The 23932-nt window shown below is 40.8% G+C and overlaps 1 protein-coding gene across 1 annotated transcript; it reads left to right on the top strand.

The window, feature by feature from the left end:
- The first annotated feature begins 16561 nt into the window (after window positions 1–16561).
- On the top strand, window positions 16562–23841 carry fga (fibrinogen alpha chain). Its single transcript, XM_032583425.1, has 8 exons — window positions 16562–16784; window positions 16964–17068; window positions 18196–18379; window positions 18590–18735; window positions 19319–19417; window positions 19686–19838; window positions 20809–21430; window positions 22492–23841. Exons 1-8 carry the CDS (start codon window positions 16734–16736, stop codon window positions 23163–23165), a joined length of 2034 nt encoding a protein of 677 aa, XP_032439316.1. The 5' UTR covers window positions 16562–16733; the 3' UTR covers window positions 23166–23841.
- Window positions 23842–23932: the final 91 nt, after the last annotated feature.

Here is a 23932-nt window from a genome sequence, read left to right as displayed (position 1 = left end):
TCACACAAACACAACCCTAATGCTCTTCATGTAAGTGGAGCACAAAATCAACACGATGCTTATGAGCCACACAAATGTGGACACGTTGTGTGTCTGACCCACACAAACACAAACACGCACAATGCGACACAGGCACACACATATATTCCTACATAGCTTATTTCTTACAAATGAAGTAAATCATAAAAATAGTAAAATAAACCCCAGCTAGTAGATATGAACGCTCCTCTTGCCGGTGCTCAGATTCTGTGTCTGTGACACCCAGAGGAGGTGAAATGATCCCATATGCCCCATTTATATTTTATTTGTAAATATTTCTGACAAAATGTAACTGTTGTTGCACTAATTATTACAGTAGTTTAATTTTTAGCTTCACCGCACAGTCACATTTAGATATAGAAAAATCCATATTGGAATATTGGAATATTCCAATGTTAGCTATTGGAACAGTTAGCAGGCCATGACGGCAACACTGTCTTTAGAAGACTGCTTGATACTGGATATTACGACATTTAATTTCTATTTACATTGAACTGAATTGTTGATTTGCTGATGCATATTGGAGCATTAAATATTTGACTAATTCTGACATGTAGCAAGTGGTTTGTGGTTAAAAAATTCAAGCTTATGATTTTTTTACTAAGTGTCCAGATGAAAAGCTAACTGGGACTTAATGGCCAACATGGGAACTGGTACTTTTCCCCACAATTTTAAGGAATTACTAGTGATGTTACGTGATGTGCCGAGGCTTCGAGGCGTGTGTCGAGTAATGGAGGGGGCGTATCGAAGCTTGCTTTATTTAGGGGAGGAGCCGAAAACGATGACGTCCGAAGCCTCGCTGCCCGGCTGTACCACGTGACTGCTTCGGGAAGTGGCTCCGATTTTGGCGCGGGGTTTGACAGCTTTAGAAACCCCACAGGCTCCATTCAAAATGTGGGTTGTTGTAGGCGAGTTGCGGTCAGTTGAGAGAGTGGAGAAAGAGGAGGATTTCCCCTATGTGGGAACATTTCGATTTGATAAGCCCTAACAAGGTAAGGTGAACTGAACATTTGCAGATGCATTAGGTTTGCTTATGAGGAACTGTATTTTTCACTGTTTCTTATTTTCTGTAAAGGTGAGGTGTTTATTGTGCTCCAAGGAGTTGGGGTACAATAATAACACCTCATCCATGCTAAGGCACTACTGTGCCTTGCATGAGAATAGGGAGGAAACTGGAGCTTCACCCAGCCAAGGTATTTCATTACTATATTACAAACACACTATCACAATCTTTGCATGCTGATGTTTGCTTGTTGTGCAAATAAAGACAGGTAACAGACACTGTATTTATTCCCTTTTAACCAGCCACCAGAAAACAAGAGCTGGATGAAGCTCTAGTCTCCATGATAGTTAACATGGGGTATTCTTTACGCTTTCCTGTACCTAAGACAAGGAGCTGATGATTGCATCATAATAGTGTCCTGTGTCTGGTTCACCATCCCAAGCAGCCTGGTGTTACCGCTACTGTTTCTACACAGGGCAGGAGAACTACAGTGTTGTAAGCTGCAATGTTTGATAGAGAAGTTACACTTTTAGGGTTAAGTTAATGATATTTAAAATGTTTATCTAGGGAAATATTTATTTACTTTACTATTCTTATGAATTTTAACATTTTACTTCTTCAGTTTTTCCTTAAAGGGGATGTATAATGCAAAATTCACATTTTGCCTGTTTTTGTTCTTTATTTTGTGACTCTACTGCTTCTTAAAACAACCCCAGCGCTTAAAAAAGTCAGCAGTTTTTTAGCAATAAGTTAATATTTTTAGTGTTTAAAAACCTCTAGACTGTAACGTCATAATTCAGCCGGCTAGTGATGGGATTTTCGGCTCCTTTTCGAGATGCGGCTCTAATGGCTCTTCTTACTGTGGAGAGCCGGCTCTTTCGGCTCCCAAACGGCTCCCCATATATATTTTTGACACTATTAATTAATTAATAGTTTAAACCTAATTTTATAATATTTTGTTTCATTATTGACATTGTTAAGCACTTATGATGAGTAAAAATGCCGCATAACAATGCTATAGCAATACCGATGCGTGTGATGTCCGCATGTGCAGGTTGTTTGTCCAGCCTGCAGATAGGAAATGCTGACTTTGCACAGTCTGCACTCTGCCCTGGAGCTTGATGTAGCATTAAAATGAGTCCAAATCTTGCTCCGTTTTCTGTCACTCATTTATTTTCACCTATTCAGTTCTCACACTGACTCCCCTTCTTTCTGTGCTTCTTGACCGCTGACTGAGTGTCTGTACATAAACACCTGCCGACGAACGCTATACAGCTTGGCCAATTGCCTGCCGTTTCCACAAAAAAAGTGGAGATAAACTTTTATTTTCAGTGTTTTCCCGCCACATTATTAATTGAAACTATGTGTGATTGGTCAGATGTGTGGAGCACACGCTTGATATGAGGGCAGTGGACCGACCGAGGGAAAAAACTCTCAGCTCTAGCACTGGCAGAAGAGCAAAACGAGCAAGAAGAGGGAGAAGGAGGGGAGAGACAGCGAGGCACCGCAGGACAAAAAAAAAAAACGATGTGGGGAAAAACTATCGGCTCTGGCACTTGCAGAGAACACTTCTGGATAGATGCAAACTACATCTCGTTGCTTGTACTTGTGACAGTGCAATGACAATAAAGTTGAATTATATTCTATTCTATTCTAATTCTGAATCCCAATATGTTTTTATATATAAAATGCATCGTCTCTCACAAAGAATGCATGGATTATCTGTAGGTGTTGAAACTTTTATCATATAAATAAGAGCAGTGGATTAAGTGTTTATTGTTTAAGTGCAACCCTAACTGTTTTGTCAAACCTCATTTTAGCCAACATTTATCGACACCAGAACATAATTCTAGCTTCATAGCCAACACTTATACAATATTAAATAAATTGTGTGATTTTCTTCCCAATTAAGTCATATCATTCAACGCTTATGAACAGGTCTGTCAAATCATTTACATTTATTTAAAAAGCATAAAACAAAGCAATGCAAAATAAAATGATGAAGAAAAAGTTACAAAACTTTTAGCTTAAATCTAGAGAATCTGAGAAATAAGTTTCTAATCCAAAGTAATTTGCATCTTCATATAGTTATCCACTAAATCTCTAAATAAACTATTTTGTTAAATATTAACAATCTAAAATCTTTTATTTAGTCCAACCATTCTTTGTAATTTAGTTTTTCTGGAGTCCGTCTTGAAAATCCTGCCCTTATTTGGCATTTTTGTGACGTTTCACTGCTTTGTGCAGAAACAGCAGAGGAAGCATCAGACTCCCGGGCAGCATGAGAAACATGGTACACACCAAGACTAAACAGTAACGGTTTGAGTCAGACAGGGGCATGGCAAACCAAACTACAGTCATAGCACATCGCAGCAGCAGCACCATCAGGATCGATACAATAACGATAAAAGCTCTTCGCTTTCGCTGGTCAAGTTTCTTCTTGAGTCCAGATTTTTCACCTGGACCAGGACGGATCATACCTGCCTTGTAGGGAGAACATAATTGGGATCCAGCTTAGACACAAATGTCCTGAATCCAACGTCATCCACAATAGTGAAAGGCTGGGTATCCACACTAACTAAATTCACACTAACATGATTGCCATGACCTACATCAGACTGCAAGTTTTGTAAATTCACACTAACATGATTGCCATGACGCCGGCGCCACCCTGATGATGTAGAGCTGGAGAAAACCTCCGACAAACAAACTGTGTTATAATGGCAGAAGTAGTGGAACGTCAGCATTTAGAGTCAGCTCTAAGCAAAGACGAAAAGTTACTTTCTATAATCAATCTATTAAGAGACAAGTCAAAATCTATTAGAAATCAATTAATTAGATTTATTTTTAAATACCAGGGTGGTTGGGCGAACTCCCATGCACCCTCCAGGACCCTGCCGAGGGTGTAGAGCTGGTCCAGTGTTCCACGACCAGGACGAAAACCACACTGCTCTTCCTGAATCCGAGGTTCGACTATCCGACGGACCCTCCTCTCCAGGACCCCTGAATAGACCTTGCCAGGGAGGCTTAAGAGTGTGACCCCTCTATAATTGGAGCACACCCTCCGGTCCCCCTTTTTGAGCAGGGGGACCACCACCCCAGTCTGCCAATCCAGGGGAACTGCCCCCGATGTCCATGCGATATTGCAGAGTCGCGTCAACCAACACAACCCTACAACATCCAGAGCCTTAAGGAACTCCGGGCGGATCTCATCCACCCCCGGGGCCTTGCCACCGAGGAGCTTTTTAACCACCTCGGCGACCTCGCCCCCAGAGATTGGAGAGCCCAACCCAGAGTCCCCAGGCTCCGCTTCCTCAGTGGAAGGCATGTTGGTGGGATTGAGGAGGTCTTCGAAGTACTCTGCCCACCGGCCCACAACGTCCCGAGTAGAGGTCAGCAGCACACCATCCCCACTATAAACAGTGTTGGTGCTGCACCGCTTCCCCCCCCTGAGACGCCGGATGGTGGGCCAGAATCGCCTCGAAGCCGTACGGAAGTCTTTCTCCATGGCCTCTCCAAACTCCTCCCACGCCCGAGTTTTTGCCTCAGCAACCGCCCGAGCCGCATGCCGCTTCGCCCGCCGGTACCCATCAGCTGCTTCCGGAGTCCCACAGGCCAAAAAGGCCCGATAGGACTCCTTCTTCAGCCTGACGGAAGGCGACTTGGAGAAGGCGTTCGACCGTGTCCCTCGGGGAGCCCTGTGGGGGGTTCTCCGGGAGTATGGGGTACCGGGCCCTTTGATACGGGCTGTCAGGTCCCTGTATGACCGGTGTCAGAGTCTGGTCCGCATTGCCGGCAGTAAGTCGGGCTCGTTTCCGGTGAGAGTTGGACTCCGCCAGGGCTGCCCTTTGTCACCGATTCTGTTCATCACTTTCATGGACAGAATTTCTAGGCGCAGCCAAGGTGTTGAGGGGATCCGATTTGGTGGCCTTAGGATCTCATCTCTGCTTTTCGCAGACGATGTGGTCCTTTTGGCTTCATCAGATCGTGATCTGCAGCTCTCGCTGGAGCGGTTCGCAGCCGAGTGTGAAGCGGCCGGGATGGGGATCAGTGCCTCCAAATCCGAGGCCATGGTCTTGAGCCGGAAAAGGGTAGAGTGCCTTCTCCAGGTCAAGGGGGGTGTCCTGCCCCAAGTGGAGGAGTTCAAGTATCTCGGGATCTTGTTCACGAATGGGGGAAGAAGGGAGCGGGAGGTCGACAGGCGGATTGGTGCAGCGTCTGCCGTTAAGCGGGCGTTGTACCGGTCCGTCGTGGTGAAGAAAGAGCTGAGCCAAAAAGCGAAGCTCTCGATTTACCGGTCGATCTACGTTCCCACCCTCATCTATGGTCATGAGCTTTGGGTCATGACCGAAAGAACGAGATCGCGGATACAAGCGGCCGAAATGAGTTTTCTCCGTAGGGTGGCTGGGCTCTCTCTTAGAGATAGGGTGAGAAGCTCAGTCATCCGGGAGGGACTCAGAGTAGAGCCGCTGCTCCTTCACATCGAGAGGAGCCAGTTGAGGTGGCTTGGGCATCTGGTCAGGATGCCTCCTGGATGCCTCCCTGGTGAGGCGTTCCGGGCACGTCCCACCGGGAGGAGGCCCCGGGGAAGACCCAGGACACGCTGGAGGGACTATGTCTCTCGGCTGGCCTGGGAACGCCTCGGGATTCCCCCGGAAGAGCTGGAAGAAGTGGCCGGGGAGAGGGAAGTCTGGGCCTCCCTTCTGAAGCTGCTACCCCCGCGACCCGACCTCGGATAAGCGGAAGAAGATGGATGGATGGATGGATGGATGGATGGATGGATACCAGGGTGTTTAATCTTATTTAAAAGTATGTATACCTATAAGTATGTGTATGTATATACACATACGTATGTGTACCTAAATACAGACGCCATTAATGTCTGTATTGATGTTCACACTCCTTACCGGCAGGTGGCGGTAATGCTTACCTATCGTTTTTTTTGTTTTTGTTTTTGACCAACCGCCAATAAAACTGAAAAGAAGAAGAAGAACTCAACCCGTTACCCAAAACATTTTTTGAGTCATTTTTGCCTTATCAACCAAAATCTGAGGTAAAAACGACAAGCAAGGAAACATTTTCAACGAGTCCTGCATCAGGTCTTTAAGGTTATTTGCGGGAAACAACGTAGAAACCGTCGTTAGAGACCAAGTCTTTCTCAGCCAGAGGAAGAATGAGGGAGACAAAGTCTCACTGGGTGCGTGAAAGCTGGTGGGACGCGTTTTGTACAAGAAAAAACAGGTGAGAAACGGAGCCTAAACTGTATGAACGGAATGATTGAAATATGCTATGAAATATTTAATTTGCAGAATCCTGGTAATAAAGCTTAAATTGTAAACTGAACGATTAGATTGCCTCTAGACACAACAGAATCGATAATTAATAATCATACTATGGAAATGACTAACAAGATCTGATCAAACAAGAAACTTGACTACCTCAAGGGATTTCTGAAGTTGGAGAACGAACCGTCTGACTTTCTTTAGCCGATTAAATTTAACCTTACCAAAGTTTTGCCTTAGAGCGAACAGGTACTGAGATTGAAGCGGATCAGATGCCTTCAGCCGTCTGCTAGAGCTGGACTCTGGCCTTCCTCACTATAAATTAATGGACGGAACCGTGAAATCTTCCCTCTACCTCAGAATTATGGACAAATCAAGAGCTGACCTTAGATTTACGTACATTCAGTTTGGCAGAAAGGTCCAAAGCACACCAGCAAGACCACCTCTGAATGATAAGTAAATAAAAAATAAAGAAATACCATGAAGCTTGTTAAAGTCTTGACTCAAAAACCCTCCAACATGGCTGAACTAAGACGGTTCTGTGAAGACAAGTGGACCAAACTGGTTTCCCACCAGAGTGAAGCCTCCTGGCTACTCACTATAAGAGTTTCCTTGAGGTCAGAAGAACAATAAATCACATTGTTTTTCTAGATTTATTTGGTTGCTTGACTGAATGCACCTGAAACCCATTCTTTATGTCTTGTTAATGGAGGCGGATGAAACAGAAGAAGACATCGATGTTTCTCCCGTTGCTGCAGCCCAGCAGAGGCTCAACCTTTTGACACCACCAGTCAGTTAGTAAAGCTGTTGAAACTGCTGCAGGGACTGGAAAACTTTCGTCAGTGAAAAACGTCGGCCCAGTTGACCCTCGGTGGATACATTTCTCATTTGAGGATCATGGCCAGAGGGATTTATGGAAATCATCTGGTCTTCTCTGAGAACTGATCGTTCTCTCATTATTCAGCTCGTTTTTCTTTATACGTTGTCAAATCTTTCTGAATCTCTTCAGCCTTTGCTTCAGTTTTGTTGACCTTTAATGTATATTTTCAGGTCAGAAGAATTTAATCCGAGTGAAGATTTGACTAACTCCTCCAGGTTTCTCTGAAAAATGCTGCCTTTCTATTCCTATTTCCAAAAACAGTCACAAAACTCCACGTTTTTTCTTTGTACGACTTTGACAAAAAAAAAAAAATTCTGTGAAAGAAAGCTGACCCAGTCACAGCTCTTTTCACCGTAATGAATGGCACCGTTGGGTGTATTGTATGTTATCTGTAGGCTGCTTCATAAGGCCTTTCAATGACGTTAAATGAGTTTATGAACCTTTATGGTCCTTGAGGTGCAGCGGCAGTCAGAGAAGCCTGAGTGCTTGTGAAATAGATGTTTGCTCAGCCAGATGTAAAATTGGGGTCAAAACGTTTTGCCACAAAACACTGAAGCAGTTAAAACCCTGAATACTGATGAGGCAGGTGGAAAAGAGGAAGTCCACTCCTCATGAGCTCAGCGTAGGCGTTGGACATTCGTCTACTTAACTAATGTCTGTATTCACTGTAAACTCTGTGAAAGTTTTTAACAAACCATTTATAAGCTGCAAATGTCCTTATTTGTAGAGACAACATGTAGAGAAAGCTGAACTCTTTGTTTAATGGTGGTTTGACTTTTGTGTAGAAGCTCCAGTGGTTCCCAGCATTTCCTCTGGTTTCCTCACATCTAGACTTTGTGTTTCAGGTAGCTTTCTGTGGTCAAAACTTTTTCAATATTCTGCTGTCAAAAAAATGCAACTTTGCAATTGTGATGTTTCCATTACATAAGAGATGCAATAAGCCTCCTTATGACGAACCGTTGGATGCTGTGAGCTCTGGTGGAACCAGAAGCATACTGACCCAGGAGACCAGACAGGAAAACCTCCTCAGCCCAACGCACAAACGTTTTATAGAAAAATGGGAGTTTTTCATAAAACCACAGGCTTGACTTTTTGTTTATTGGTTTATTTATTTAGCACGGATGCTGCAGTACTTCCTCCTGGTGGACTGCAGTAGTATTAAGATTTCTTTCTAAGCTCTCTAAAACAACTAAAACTCTCATTTTTTCTAATTACATAAAAATGTTTTATTGTTTTATTGGTTTACTTGTTTAAATGTTTTGTATACTCTTCACCAAAGCTCCTCTGCATTTCCCTTAATTTCCCCTAAACAAACTGAAGTGTGTTTACTCTGATTTATTGAAGTAATTGAAGGTAAACTGAATGAGTGTGTCATGTTCTGTAACACGAAGGGGACGTGTGCAGTTTACTGATAAAACGTGCCAGATGTGTTTAACGCTGACCGCTCACTCATAACGCCAAACATTGAAATCATCTTCAGATCCAGGCAAAGCTTCAAATGACTTCCTGTTAATAAAAGCCGTTTTTTCCAGACGTGACATCTGTCGGGAGCCTGTGGGGGTTTAAATCACTAAACGCTCTCTTCTCACCGCTCAGTCTTTGTTACATTTACGCTCTGAACATGAAATTCCACTTACTTTATCATCTGGGAATAACCGTAATTACCTTTTCCTGTTACACTGCTCAAGTCATAATTAGTGACTTGTGAGTTAATGACGCCTGGGAAAGCAAACAAATTTACACGCCTCATTTCAACCAACCAAAGTGTGCGTTGAGTTCGGCTTAATTAAAACCAAACATCTAATACAACGGCCTATTTAACCCTCAAGAGTGATAAGACGTGTCATTTAAGACAGCAGAGATAACCAGGGTTTAAACTCAACAGCTCAGTATATGTTTATCTTCTTTATGCCTTTTTATTCTCTATTTTTTATATATATGCCTGTAAAAGAAAATGTCTGGTTACCTGCTGCAGTAGTTGAGTTTCCATTGTCATATAAATGCTCCATTTGACATTACAAATATAAATTTGCTTATTTGCTTAATTTGGAAAGGAGTTCAGAACTGAGTCATTATCTAACAATGACTTTGTGCAACAAAATGTAATGGAAATGTTTTCCATGGTCCATCGACCAGTCGGGTGGTAACTAGTTACATTTACTCAGTTATATTTACTTGAGTAACTTTTAAAAAAATAAAAATAAAATAAATACTTTTAGGAGTATTTTTACAACGCTGTACTTTTTACTTGAGTAATTTTATTATGAAGTATTTCTACTCTTACTTGAGTAAAATTTCTGGATTTTCTACCCACTGAATGAAGAACAAACTCCAAACATTCACCAGACACAAACACACACCTGCTGTTTTTTTAAAGTTTCATAAGTTTCCAAATCAACTTTTTTGGAAAATGTTACTGTTAATTTTTGTTGCTTGTAGAAATTATTGTAATTTTTAAATATTAAATGATTGCTAATTTGATCAGTTACTTTGACCTCAGTCATTTCTTGCTATGTTTTATTTTTAATTGAGTAAAATATGTTGAAGGATTCCTGCTCTTACCTGAGTACAGTTTTTAGGTTTTCTGCCCTATATTGAACCGGTTCAAGGAAGAATAACGGATCACCTTTAGGGCGATAAAAACTGAATCTGTTGAGAATTTTATTGAATGTTTTTGTAACGAGGAGAAAAATGTAACATAAACAAAGTTCGTCCGCGCTGCAGACAGACACAAATCTATGTTCTGAAACCAAACATCCTCTTCCCACTCCCACTCCAGATGACCTTTACATACCAACAGTCGGAGCAAGGCTCCAGCTTACTCCACCTAGTTGATATATAACAGACACTCCCTTCTCTGTGGTAGGGATTAACTATTGTGTGCAGAAATAAGAAAATACAAAGTCAAAAGTAAAGTTTTCCATTACACTCCCAAAGCAACTTTTACTGCATAAACTCATATTTCTGCTCAGAGGATTAAAGTTTTTGTTCCTGAGTGTCTCTGGCACTGCCTGCTTCATTTTTCATCTCCTTCACTGTAAAATAATTGTCTTAATTCAGGTGTCAGTTAAATAACTGGGTTTTGGGTGTCCATGTGTTTACTCAGCTGCAGATTATATTTACTTCAGCATTTTTCAATGTTTTAGTTTTAGTGTGAACAGACGTGTGCATCAGTGAGGCTGCACTGTGATTCCTTTACTAACAGAAACATTCATTTAAAAGCAGAATGCCAGCGGAGGAAAGGCTCACTGATCTCTTTTCTCCCTCTGGTGGTTTAAACAGGACTGACATCTGGATGAGTCTGAAACTGACTTTGAATCTGTTTGTACGATTGGATTTTATTATTTTAATTAGTAAAGTTCCTTGAGATGATATTTGTTGTGAAATTGTTCTATATTATGGATAAATAAACCAAACTGAATTGAATTAGTATGCCTTCATACAGTCCATATTCTGACCTTCTCTAAGTTCAGGATGGAGAGATATATCGACCAGAAATAATCAATAATCAGTTTGTTATTATATGTGATGTTAACTGTTAGAGATTTCTGATGTTTACATGGTTTATCCAGCACTTGTTGCATTGCCTTTGCTCTGAAAGCAACATTATAATGACCTTAGTGAGACAGCAGAGGAATATGTATTACTGGACCTACAGATGCCAATAAAACCTTTAAAAGATTCAAAAGTTCAAATGGTTGATTAAAGATTCTTCCCTTCTTGGGGAAAACGTTCCAATTAATTTTGTGTTTGAATTACTGTAATGAGTTATTGCGCTTTGACCAAGCAGTTAAGTTTAAGATTGTAAGTTTTATTGCTTCCTTGTTGGTGAATAATTGACTTGTCTAAATTGCATTTAGCTTTCATTAAAATGTCACAGACTGTGGTCTCCAGTCACACTATAGAGCAGCGTTCAGAGAGCATCTGTGAAGAACCTGAGGTAATATGAATCACAATAACATTTCATTTCCCTCTGGGATCAATAAAGTATTTACGAATTGAACGGAACCGTTTACCTGCTTTGTAACCCCAATTTATCGTATCTTAGGTTCCTGTGCAGCTAATAAATGTATCAAAAGTTTCACCTGTAGTGCTAACCTTTGGACGGTTGGGGGCAGCACAACGCCAGTTCTGCACCCAGGCTGCCGTCTACACGTAGTTGAAGAAGAAACGCGGAAAAACAAACGCTGGTGTTGGAGGAGCTGAGTTTTCGCTGTTTTTTCAGCTTACATGTTATATGTGATTACGGCTTGGTAAGTTTTGAGCAGGTTAATTCATTTGTTTGACTCGGTGTTAAACGGCCGGAGTTTAAACTGACGGAGACCGGCTGCTTTAGTAAAGCTGCTAAAACAGACACAGCATGGCGTCTGTCTGAGCTTTTGTATCTTAAGCTCAGACGCGTATATTAAAGTAATTCAATGAAAGATTTTCACTTTGTATCCGTTGAAGTTGAGGCTAAAAGAGGAAAGCTGCGCTGTAGCCGCGGCTCCGCACCATTTCTAAGCCGGCGAGACAAGCATCGCCACACGAAGGAGGAGATTATTCTGTATTTCTATCCGTGTGTCGCTCAGCTCAAGCGGGGAAAGACGAACAGTAACAGTCAGAATAGGGAAATAAAAATGTTTCTTTAACTAATGGATCTCCGGAAAACAAAGGAATTAAAAAATATATATTAACAGCTTTCACTCACTTGGTGACATTACGTTAAATTTGCTCTAAATTAAATGCTACATTAATGTCCTTACTGTTTAGTAGAAGTGCCTTTTGGAGCAGCGTAATTAGGTGACATGCTTTCAGTTTTCTTTCCATAAGTTGTTAAGTAGAGGCATTAAATGAAATAAAACAAAAACCCTTTTTATTTAAGCTTTAAACCGTCTATTAAAACTGAGCATCCAGCCTGTGAATTTGAAATATGAACAGAATAATAGAATAGAAACATCCTTTATTGTCCCACAGGAGTAAGTTAAAGGTAAACAGAAGCATGTAGATACAAACTATGATATAAAATAAAAAAATGAAAATAAAAATAGCTCACTAAGATTGAAAGAATGTGCAACTGAGTAGAATAAATTTTGAAATGTACAATGTTTATGCATAAAAAAACAACAGATTGTTTTCAAGAAATGAAAAACCTGTAAATGACATCAGGGATGTAAAACATTTTATTGCTCTAAAGTCTTAGCAGCTGCTGGAAGGAAGGATCTATGATTACGCTCCTTTGTGCACCTCGGATACGGAAGAGGAGCTCGTCTGAGGCGGTCGTTTGTGCACCTCAGATGCAGACTGAAGCAGATCTCTGGGTTTGCAACAGCTTAACAGGAAATAAACAGAAATAGACATAAATGCAGTTTCTGTTTACCTCTTTGTGTTATTCTGGTCGATTTTATCGAAAATGGCGACTATTTGCGGCAGCCTTTGAGCTCTGGTGTGTGTTTCTGTCTAAAACACAGTGCTGGTGTGTTTTAGACAGACAGTTTGTGTAAAACACAGTTAGACGACAGTGTGTAGCTGTGTTTAGACACTGTTGACAACAGTTAGTTTAAGTGCAGGTTCTGAGCACCAGTATTTGGTCCGAATGGTCCCGGTTATGATGTTTCGTGCTGTTTTCCTTGTTAAAACAGGAGGAACGGTTTCTGGTTGCTTTGCAGAAATTACAGCTGCAGCCTGCAGATGCAGAGCTGCAGGATTGCTTCAGTTGAGTCAAAATGTCTCCAAGCAACAAACAGAAATGTCCTAATTCCATGTGGTGTCATCATGGTTTTGTTTTTTTATCTTATCGTATGCAGAGATAACCGGACGGGTGGAGCTACTAGCAGACAGTTGAATGGTGGTGCTGCTCCTTTATCTCGCCTCTGTAATGCTCAGTGAGCTGAACTGTAGATGTTGTCTCATGTGGCGCAGCAGCCTGAGCCCAAACCTCAGTCAGACCTCAGTTCAGCGCTGCAGCCTGCCGCACATCAAACCGTTCTCTGAACTTCCTCAGACATCAAACGATAAACTTAACAAAGTTTCCTCTCGTTTCTTCGTGTCTACCTTCAGGCTCTGTCTGTAAGGCTGGTTTGGATCAGTCGATCTTCGCCTCTCTGGCGTCTCTGTCTGGTTCTTGAAGGACTCGTCTCACCACAGAACCCGTCGACCTGGTTACCGCCACCTTTAGGAGGAATGTTAGGTGTTGTTGCGTCATCCTGTGTTCCTCCGGTTGCTGCCTGCAGGTCTGGTTTGTTCTCTGCTGCTCAGTCTTGTCTCTAAAACAAGACGCTCTAAAACAAGTTGTGGCCAGAAGCTGCTGCCGCTGCTGGCCACACCCCCCGACTCAATGTTTACACTCGCAAGAGACACTGTCTGCAATTATACAACTGTATATCTTTGAAAAGCAGTAGTAGAGCCTCCTGCACAACCAACAAGAAAGCAGCGAGTGGTTTCTGGACGGTTAGTCAACAACAAAACACTTGCTGTTGTTTGATCAGACATCGTATCCAGCTGACCAAACGTTCTGGAGCTCAGCTTTGGTCGCTAGGTGACCAGGTGGGGTTGCTAGGTAACGGCAGGGCACGTTGGTTATGTCTCAACAATTGGGAGTTTTTTTTACATAGATTGTTTTCCTGACACCAAAAAACATGAATTTGTGGCCAAAAATCAGCTTTAAGTGCTTGTGCTGTTTTTAGAATGAAATTAAATCATTAAAAAATTGGAATTTTTCATAATAGATCCCTTTAATAAATGAATCAATTTTGACAGATAGAAGTTGGCCAACATTAGGAGTCTATAAATAAGTAGACAATGTATTCTTTTAGATTTTTTTAAGTATCAATAACTACTGTTGTTGGACTTCTTGTCAGTGCTTTTACGCAGGCTTATTTTTGGGCAGCACAATGCTGTTCCTGCTGTTAAACAGCAACATTAGATCATAAAGATCCTTCTGATTATTACTCTGTAAACAATACAGTTATCAGTGAAAACAGCTGGACTTTGTGTCCTTTTGAGGACTGTTTGATTCTTCAAAGATAATATCTTATATTTGACTAAATAAACCTACAAAACATTTAGATGTTACGTCCTTTTTTTAAATTAAAATTTCTCATTTAAAATCATTGTTTTCACTGCTAAAGTTTTTAAATTCTCAATGAATCTTTTTAAAATCTGTTTCCACTGAAGAATGTGAAAACTGCTGAAACGTTTCGGTCCTAAATCTGTAGTTCCACCAAACAATCAGCAGATGGCAGCAGAATCATTCGGTTCAACCTGAACGTTCAGTTTCTGCAACATCTGGACCCAGGAAAGGGTCATCACATTTATTGAATATTAAAAAAAATGCTGAAACTGGAAAAAATAAATATTGAAACCAAATGTCAAATTTTGCTCTTGAGATCTGAGAAGTATGAAAAGTTTGTTTAAAATAAAAAGGAATGAAGCCAAATCTTTCTTTTTGAATATAGATTGAGTTCATTGTTTATTACTCAATTGTATGTTTTCAACATTTTCTTTTGCAATTTGTCAGTTTCACATTTTTTTATTTTCAAATTCAAATCTGTCTTTTCAGTTTCGAGTCTTTTTTTCACTTTCAAGTTGATTTTTTATTTATTTTTTCAGTTTCAGATCTTTGTTCCCTGTTTGATCCTGTATCACGATCAGCAGGCGGCAGGGTGTCTGGCCCTTATCATGTTACGTTCATGAAGCAGAGAAACAGTTTCTTGGTTAAGTTTTAGGTTTTATAAATTATATTTATTGAACTGTTTTCCTTAGATAACTTAAAGTACTGACAGATTTAGCCATTTTAATGAATGGATGAAAGTTATTCTTTTTTTAACATGATCGTTTTTACATGAAGTTTCCACTCATTGTGTTTCTAAGCTCTGCATATCAGCCTTTACTGTAAGCTAGAACTGCTCTGCATGCTAATCACATGTTTGTTATTGTAGCTCAGACTCTGATTCCTGCACTGCCTGTGTGTTTCAACGGGCTGAGACGCTCACAGGGAGACATGATGAGCTACAAAACAAATCAAAATTTATTCTGTCACCGTTTTCTCCTCAGGGCAATCCAAGCCTCCCCTGTGTCTGATTCGAACGCCTGTGAGCGGAGCGGACAATCCTTTGGAAATGAGAGCAGGAGATCGTTCTTACGTTGCTCCAGACCTGCAGGAACAATGCAGCCAAAACCGGACAGGCAGAGCCGGAGATTTATTTTTTTTATCCCGGATTCAAACCCACGGAAATGTGCAGGTGTGAATGTTTTTCTCTTTACTCTGATGCAGCAATATTTTTATTTGAATGAAGATCTGTGGACTTTAATATTTATGTTTATGAAAATATTTTAGCTCATAAAAATGGTTCCTGCTTCAAATTAAAAATCTTCTCTTTATGAAGACAGCAAACACTCAGATCTCTGTAGGACCTGACAGAAAAATAAAATCATGATAAATCATTTATAAACTTTGCAACTAGATCAGTGAAATCTTTCCATACTTGGCCTGTAGGGAAATGCTTACACTAAAAGTCTATGGTGACCCAGAAGGGTCAAAAAATGCAAAAACCACAACAACAGAAGTTATGCTAATACAGAAGCTATGATAAACTTGCCATACGATAGCTTTCATCTTATCATAACTTCTGTTGTGGCCTGTGCATTTTGTAGCTAGTTTTGCAAGCTAACAGCTACAGTAACTGCTAGCTTTGAGATAATGTAGCTTTTATAGCTTGTTTGTTAGCACTTTCAAGATAAGTTTGCATATTCTCATATGATTAAATATTGTATAAGCCAAATAAAAGGTTAGTAGACCATACTAAATTAACTTGGAGTTAATTTAGCTAATATTGCAAGCTAACAGCTAAAGTACCTGGCAGCCATGAGCTAAAGTGGCTGTTAGCACGATAATCAAAATATTTGTTATAAGTTTGTGCATAAAAATCTCCTAACCAGGAGCTAATATAGTAAGTTAACAGCTAAACTGTCTCCGAGTTAAAACATACAATATTTAGTAGGGCTGAAAGTCAGAACTGTTCAGTCGGACCTTATAAAAAAACACAAATAATTAGTTATTGGTTTTAATTTTTCACTTTTATAATGGTAGAACATCAACCTGACTGTGAGTACTCAATGAAAATTAACTTATTTTCTTGGCAGGTTTAAAGAGACAACAATCCGAAATGTCCCTTTTTAGACAAATAAGTAATAAATGCAAAATTATTTCCCTATTGGTGATTGATCTAATATTGATTAGTCATTTTCATAATTGCTGTGAGAGGTTTGTCACTGTTGGCCTTGAAGCAGCACAGACTGGGATGCCCGCATGTCCAGCAGCATGTTTGAGTTTTCTTTATGTTTACTTTATTGCAGAGAAGAGACACAAAGTACAGAAAACAGCCAACGCAACGTTCAGTGTCGGCAACAGCTGTTGCTCAACTCCAATCAGCCCTGACTGTTTCTGGTGAGTCAGAGGTTCAACAAACAGAACCAGGAGGATTCAAAAGATCCGACTGCCGCGCTGCAGGAACATTCAGGATCTTCAGAGAAGAAGAACGACAGAAGGATGAAGAAGCTCAGTTTGCTGCTCTGCCTGGTTTCTGTGGCCATAACACAGGTGAGACAAAACTTATGGACTTTATCATTAAACTTTACTTTCCTAAAACAGCTCTAGTGAACATTTAACGAACCAAACAGTTCAATATATGCAAAGGTTTTGTTGAAATTGTTCTTTTTTTATCCTGAACATTCGTCTCCAAACAGAAGATAAATGTTTCTCTTGTGTTTTTTATCCAGGCTACGTTGTTGGACCCAAGAGGAGCCCGTCCGGTGGAACCGGCCACCAGAGACCAGAAATGTGCCACCCAGAGAGAGTGGCCTTTCTGCACGGACGACGACTGGGTAAAGCAGCAATAATAATATGAAAATTATATTTTTAATACAATTAACCTTCTGTCGAATTGGATTCAATGATTTTTGTAAACATCTGTAAAAATAAGCCTGATATGAGGCCAAAAGGCTTCAACTGTTTAATTTCCAGAGGGACGAATTTAAAGCAACCAACAATGAAATACAATAAAACTAACATTTTCTTCGTTTTCTGATTAAAACCTCGATGCATTAATAACGCTTCATATATAAGCTGCATTAATAAGCTTCATAAAAAATATCTTGGAATATCAATATTTCTTTTGGAAGACGAATTTGTTTGTTTTTTTCCAGCACAATCAGCTTTAGCACAACTTTGTGTTTTTAAGATGAATTTTAGATTTGTTGGAGATTTTCGAGCGATTGCTTTTGCACTTTAGACTTTATCTTACTGAGGATTTTTCTCTATCAGCCTTTTTAAACCTGTTATTTCTAATTATTTAGGCTTTTTATGGTAACACTTTGTCAGTAAACCACTTAATTAAATTCTAGTAAACATCCTTTTGTTTTTAAGAAAAAGCTGTTTTCTTATTTAACCCCACAAAAATGTCAATTGTACAGCTTCTATCACAGAAAACATTAAGTGCTACATTAATGCTACCTTCTTAGCTGCAAGTAACGTTTGTGTAAACTTCACCACGGATAGCCAAAACTCTGTTAATACCAGGTTATATTAACAGGCGTATTAACTATTGCTGTTTGCAAACTTAAATCTGAATTAGTTACTGCTGCCACAGGTAAGCTAGTTAGCTTTATTTGTTACTTTTTTATTTTCTTTTTTGAGTCTTTAGTGTAAATATTTATAAAAAATCAGGTTTGTCATCTGAAAAAGACATTTTTATTAGTTATTATAACTTGATATGTCAACTCATTTACACCAGTTACTAATAAATTTTATTTATTTTGTGTCAGCAGCTTAAAGCTCAACATAAAAAAGCTTTTATTTTAGTTTGCTTGCTTATTATTGTTGTTAAATTATTCATTTCTTTTTAGATTCTGTGAAGTTTTAGTTGATCTGAAGGTCCACTGAAATGAAAATGTTTATTATTTTTATTATTTCAGGTTTTTGGTTTATATTTTGTTCATGCGTTTTCCAACAGTACTCAAAATGCCCGTCAGGCTGCAGGATTCAGGGCCTGATGGATAAAAACGACCATGAGCTTCTGAAGAAGATCGCAAAGATCCGCAGCCTGCTGGATCAGCACAAGGCCCGACATCGCTCCGTGGACCTGGTGTCCAAGCAGACCTACGACATCCTGACGGAGAAACTCACCCTGGACACCGGTCAGCCTCCATCACTGCCTTTAACCTTGTGAACATTTGGTAGAAACAGGAAAACTAAACGTAATAGCGTGTTAGGTCAAATTTAAATACTCTTTATAAACCATAAAGGCCTTCAAAAATTACATTTATTAATTTTTTTATTTATGATTTATGATCAGTACCCATTTATTTCCCAGTTTGATGCTAGTGAGTCGTCTCTTTTTCCTGCAGGAAATGACAACATGTACTACAACCTGGCCCAGACGCTGCGTCAGCGGATCACTGAAATGAAGGTCCGGATCGACAGGCAGCACAAAGCGCTGGCCGCGCTGAAGGCTCGGGTCAAAGACCAGGTGGTGGAAATGCAGAAACTGGAGGTACGCAGAGACAAAAACAACAAACGCTCCAATCAGACGTCTGGAAAATAATTAGTCTGCTTGTTTTTTATTAGCATTTCATTTGGCAGTAAAACAAGGTTTTTATTCTTGTAATGCTGAAAATACATGTTTTATTGGTTATTGATAAGAGTTTGAAACATTTTTGATGTGCTATCTTTAAAAAAAAAAAAAAATTTAAAACCCTGATCTTTTTAAAATGGATCTTTATTTTACATAGTTTTATTATATTTCCTACCTCATCCTGTCAGGTTTGAATAATTTTGGGCCTAGTTGTTCAAAATTCAGGAAACTCCAACGCTGTAAAATAAAAAAAAATTCATTTATTTGTGAACGTTGCTGTTTGTTTTTTTGTTTTAAAACAGATTTGAATTAAATCAGTAGGTTTTAAATCATAAATCTCAAGTACAATAATTAAAATTACGCTCTACAATTCTGTTTTTATTTGGTTTACCATAAGAAAAGTAAATGTCACAATCTGGGAAAGAAAAAAAATAAGGCAGCAGCAAAACTTAATTTATCTTTGTACTGATTTTTATTTTTATAACTTTTTCTCCTCTATTAGATCGATATTGACATTAAGCTGCGCTCCTGCAAGGGATCCTGCGGCGCTCACACCGTGTACCAGGTGGACCGGGACAGCTACGTGGCTCTGGACAAACAGGTAAACACCCAGGAAGATATGGCACTCCTAACATCAGTGTAGCTTCATAATTCATAAACTGTATCTACTGAGATTTATGTAATGTATGCAAACTTAGTTATTTTTGCATCCAGGTTACATAAAAAAAGTAAAAACTGCAACAAAAAAAATAACTGAAGCTACAAAACTCATAATGAAGAGAACAAATTTAGTAAAAAGAATCATGTTTAATGAACTGGTGGTTTATTATAGCAGAAACTGTTTTGCTGACATGTGTTTCCTCCCCCAGGTGAACCAGCTGGACGCCCAGGTGGCCCAGAGCGTGGACACGGTGGGGACGCTGTACGTCATGAAGAGCCGGCCGCTGCAGGACGTGATTGTCGACTCCAGGTTCAAATCCAAGGATGTGGCGGCTCAGCGGACGGCGGACTTGTTCCCCCAGGTGAGGAACGCTTTGGGTTCTCCAGAAACAACCGTTTAAAGAGGTGTGTCGGATTTAAGCAGAAAGAAACTGAAGGACTTAAGAAATAAATCCCAGAAAATAATAAAACAATGTTAATTACTTCACAGAAATTAGTTTCCAACTCCAGATTTCGAAGAGCGGTACCATACTGGGTTTTGATATGTTCTTTCTGTTGATTGAAAGTGCTGGATTTTTTCATCAGAACCTCATCTGGTTCTGCAGAGGAACGTCTAACACCGGGTGTCCAAAGTGCGGCCTAATATATCTGTTAGCTTGCTACATTAGCTTCTATCTTATAAATCCCAGTATTAACTGAAAAACAACTGAATTGGGCTTTAATTCCTAGATTAAGGTTTAATCTTCTGATTAAATTACCGCTTGAAGATTTCAAGTTAAGAATATTTCAGTTAAAGCAGAGACTAGCAACCCAACAGCTAAATTAGCTCCTAGCTACTGGTTACTTTAGCTGTTAGCTTGCTGTGTTACTTCCAAGTTAGTAGATTTTTAGTTTTTTTTTTAACTTTTACTTGTAGACCATTTAGTTTGAGGTCACAGCTGCTAATCGTGATTTTCAGTTGTAGCAGAAGACTCACTCATCCTGAATGTACCGATTAGCAAGCTAACATGGCTCTGAGTTATTATAGCAGTTAGCTTGTGTATCGGCTCCTAATTAACTAGGCTTAAAGGTGTTATAAGGTTTTACTTGTAGTATACAGCAGAGATCTGGTTTTCTTTCTGACCAATGCAGTTTCTTTATTTACTACTTATGATTGTAAGTATGCTTACAATCTCTGTAAGCAAAATTTTATCATGCGATTATTTTATTTAGTGATGAATTTATTGTTAACTTCAGCCTGATTCAGTGTGAACCTTCCTGAGTGAATTTGTAACCACAGAATAATTAAATTATTGGCTCCTGTTCTTAAATCGTAGTTTCTTCTGTTTCCAGGTGAATACTGTTCAGTTCATCCTGGAGGAGGAAGGCTCCAGCTCATCTCCGGCCACCGTCTCCAAGGTCCCAGGTACTTCCCACTCAACGTCTCCCTCCTCATCCTCATCCTCATCCTCATCCTCATCCTCCTCTTCTGGATCACCGTCTAAATCCATCACGGAGCTCTCAGGACGCGGCGACGGCGATTTTTTCAGCGACTTCGACGGCACAGGACTCCAGGGCCAGCCCAGCGTCAGCATGAGCACCAAAACCGTCAGCTGCACCAAAACCATCAGGAGGACGGTCGTCCACACCAAAGACGGGCCGGTGGAGCGGGTGGAGGAAGTGGGCGGCGGACCCGGATGTGACGGGATGGGTGGCTTGACAAAGGGTGGCCTGGGCTCCTTGTTCCCAACGCTCACCGGCTCATCCTCCTCATCCTCCTCATCCTCCTCTTCATCCTTCCACTCCGGTGGATCCAAGGGAAGCATATTGGCAGATTCTAAATCCGGGATGAACCCGTTCGGAGCCGACTTCGGCGCGTTCATGACCGACAACGCAGAGGACGACATTCCTGATTTCCATGCTCGCAGTGTGAAGAGCACGGTTGTGGAACGGCAGGCGGACTTTGTAGGAACAGGTACCAAAACCACCGAACTGGAGTAGGATCTGTAGGAGACGGGAAGGAGGCGGCCAGACAGCTAGCTAGCTAGCTTGTTAGCTAGCCATATGTACCAAAAACAGGAAGTGAATACAAAGCTGCTATTTTATTGGTCCTAGTTTCCACATTTAAACATTTAATGTGACATAAAAGTTTGCCTAGCATTTTTGAAAAGCAAAACTAACACATTGATTCTCCAAGGACTTTATAACATTTTTATTACCGTTATCAGCTCTTTAACATCGACCCATTCTGTAACAAATATAACTTTAAATGTTTCCAATGGTCCAAACTAGGGCTGGGTGATATGGCCTAAAAATAAAATCTCCAGATCCGATTTACGACTTTAGTTGACTTTTTGATTTCTTTTCTAAACAAGAAATTACAAATGACACAAAATATATTAAAAATCGTGGTCTCAGTTTGGTTGAAGTGAACTCTGGTGCGGTTCAAATGCAGATGTGAAAGCCAAACAAACCAGCAACCGCTCCAAAAGCAGGAAGTGGACTACAGTGCAGGGCATTCTGGGTAAATACAACCAAAACAAACATGAGACTCTCATGCTCTTACAGAGAAATTTGACAGCCGGCAAATCTGAAGCTGCTTGTTCACATTTTGTGGAGGAGGAAGTTGCGCTCAGTGTTCAGAGATTGTCCTCTTGTTTCCTTCAGGAGTTCTTGGTGCAGCGCCCCCACAGGCGAGGAGGGGAACAGGTTTTTCTAATCAGTTTGTTTAGTTTGACAGTGAAGTGAGAAAGAGAAACACAGCAGCTGAAAATGCAACAAATGTTGCAATTTTGGTCCCAAATTGAAGAGAGAATACCAGACTACCAGGTGGAAAGAGCGCCAATAATTGATTGATTGATGAATTTGATTTATTGCCCAGCCCTGGTCCAGACAGAGTAGAACTGGGAGATTTACTGTTTAAAAATGATTGAAGCAGGAAGGAAGCGGTTTTTTTTCTGCAGTAAGTTTGAGCCGGCTGATCCAAAGCCGTCCTCGCTAATTCGCGGTCTTCGGTGTGTGCCCCTCTGTCCCCAGATTGCGTCGACGCCTACCAGAAGCACCTGAAAGGTGAAGCGAACGGTCTTTTTAGGATCAAACCTGCCGGCTCCGCGGCGGCCGTGGAAGTCTACTGCCACCAGGAGGGCATAATGGGCGGGTGGTTGTTAGTCCAGCAGAGAGAAAGCGGCTCCATCAGCTTCAACCGCACCTGGGCCGAGTACCGTGACGGCTTCGGCTCGGTGGATGCTCTGGGGAAGGGGGAGTTCTGGCTGGGCAACCAGAACCTCCACCTGCTGACCAACCAGGGGGAGACCATGCTGAAGGTGGAGCTGGAGGATTGGGAGGGGGGCGTAGCCACGGCTGAGTACACGGTTAGGGTGGGCACCGAGGACGAGGGCTTCCCCCTGCAGGCGTCCGGGTACACCGGAGACGCCGGGGACGCTCTGGCGTCCCACAGCGGCGTCAAGTTCAGCACCTTCGACAAAGACAACGACGGGTCGGGGGAGAACTGTGCGGAGGCGTACGGCGGCGGGTGGTGGTACAACAGCTGCCAGGCGGCGAACTTAAACGGGATTTATTACAAAGGAACATACGACCCAGAAACAAACACACCTTACAAAACTGCGAATGGCGTAGTGTGGCCCACTTTTAAACCGGCCACTTACAGCCTGAAGGCGGCGCGGATGTTCCTCCGACCAGCCTCCTTTTGATCCAAACCAGGGCTGGAAAACTCATGTTGGGCCAAAACAGGATCAGGAATGTTCTCAAAGAGACCAGAATATATCGTTAAAACCTCTTACAATATTCTAATTTAGATACATTTGCAAGAGTTTTTGCACTTATGACTCCCAGTATCGATCATGAACTATAGCTTTACATCATGGCTGAGGCAGCAGAGTAGTAGAAGTAAGAAACACTGCCACCTGCAGGTGGGGTTAGCATCACTTAAACCCACTTTTGCAGAAAATTTGCAATAAACTCACAATTATGCATTAGTACAAAACATGCAGGGATTTGTTGATTTTGCTTAAATTTCTGGAGGAACTGATTGATTTAATTCTGGAAACTAGAGGACCACATAAAACACTAACATGGGCCGGATTTGGCCCCCGGGCCTCGAGTTTGACACATGATCCAATCACTAAACCTCATAAACATCTAGAAGTTTGTCCATTTACTGCATGAAGACAGAAATGAGGATGTGACTGATGGTTCACCTGTTGGTGAATCATTCAACACAATGTTAACCAATGTACTGAACTGCATCGATCTGTTAGCTTGAACTGTCCAATGTTCCCAAAGTGACCCAATGTTCTCCATGTTGTTAAACTCTGAGGATCAGAGAATGAAATCTGATCAATAAATAAAGACTCTGTTTTCACTTCAGCTGCTGTTTGTTGTCTTGTTTTTCCAACTTAAAAACTTTTTGAAAATTGTAACGTTACAGAAACTCTAATGTGTTAATAATCTAAATAAA

Source organism: Xiphophorus hellerii, chromosome 14 (assembly GCF_003331165.1).
Source record: "Xiphophorus hellerii strain 12219 chromosome 14, Xiphophorus_hellerii-4.1, whole genome shotgun sequence".
Lineage (NCBI taxonomy): Eukaryota > Metazoa > Chordata > Actinopteri > Cyprinodontiformes > Poeciliidae > Xiphophorus > Xiphophorus hellerii.
The sequence above is the reverse complement of the archived record's forward strand: the minus strand, read 5'-3'. Positions and strand labels throughout refer to the sequence as shown.

Bases quoted from the DNA above. Each gene is read 5' to 3' on its own strand.
- fga (XM_032583425.1), top strand. From the start codon at position 16,734: ATGAAGAAGCTCAGTTTGCTGCTCTGCCTGGTTTCTGTGGCCATAACA. The intron at 16,785-16,963 runs GTGAGACAAAAC...TTTTTTATCCAG, and splicing joins TTTCTGTGGCCATAACACAG to GCTACGTTGTTGGACCCAAG. The intron at 19,839-20,808 runs GTGAGGAACGCT...TTCTGTTTCCAG, and splicing joins CGGCGGACTTGTTCCCCCAG to GTGAATACTGTTCAGTTCAT.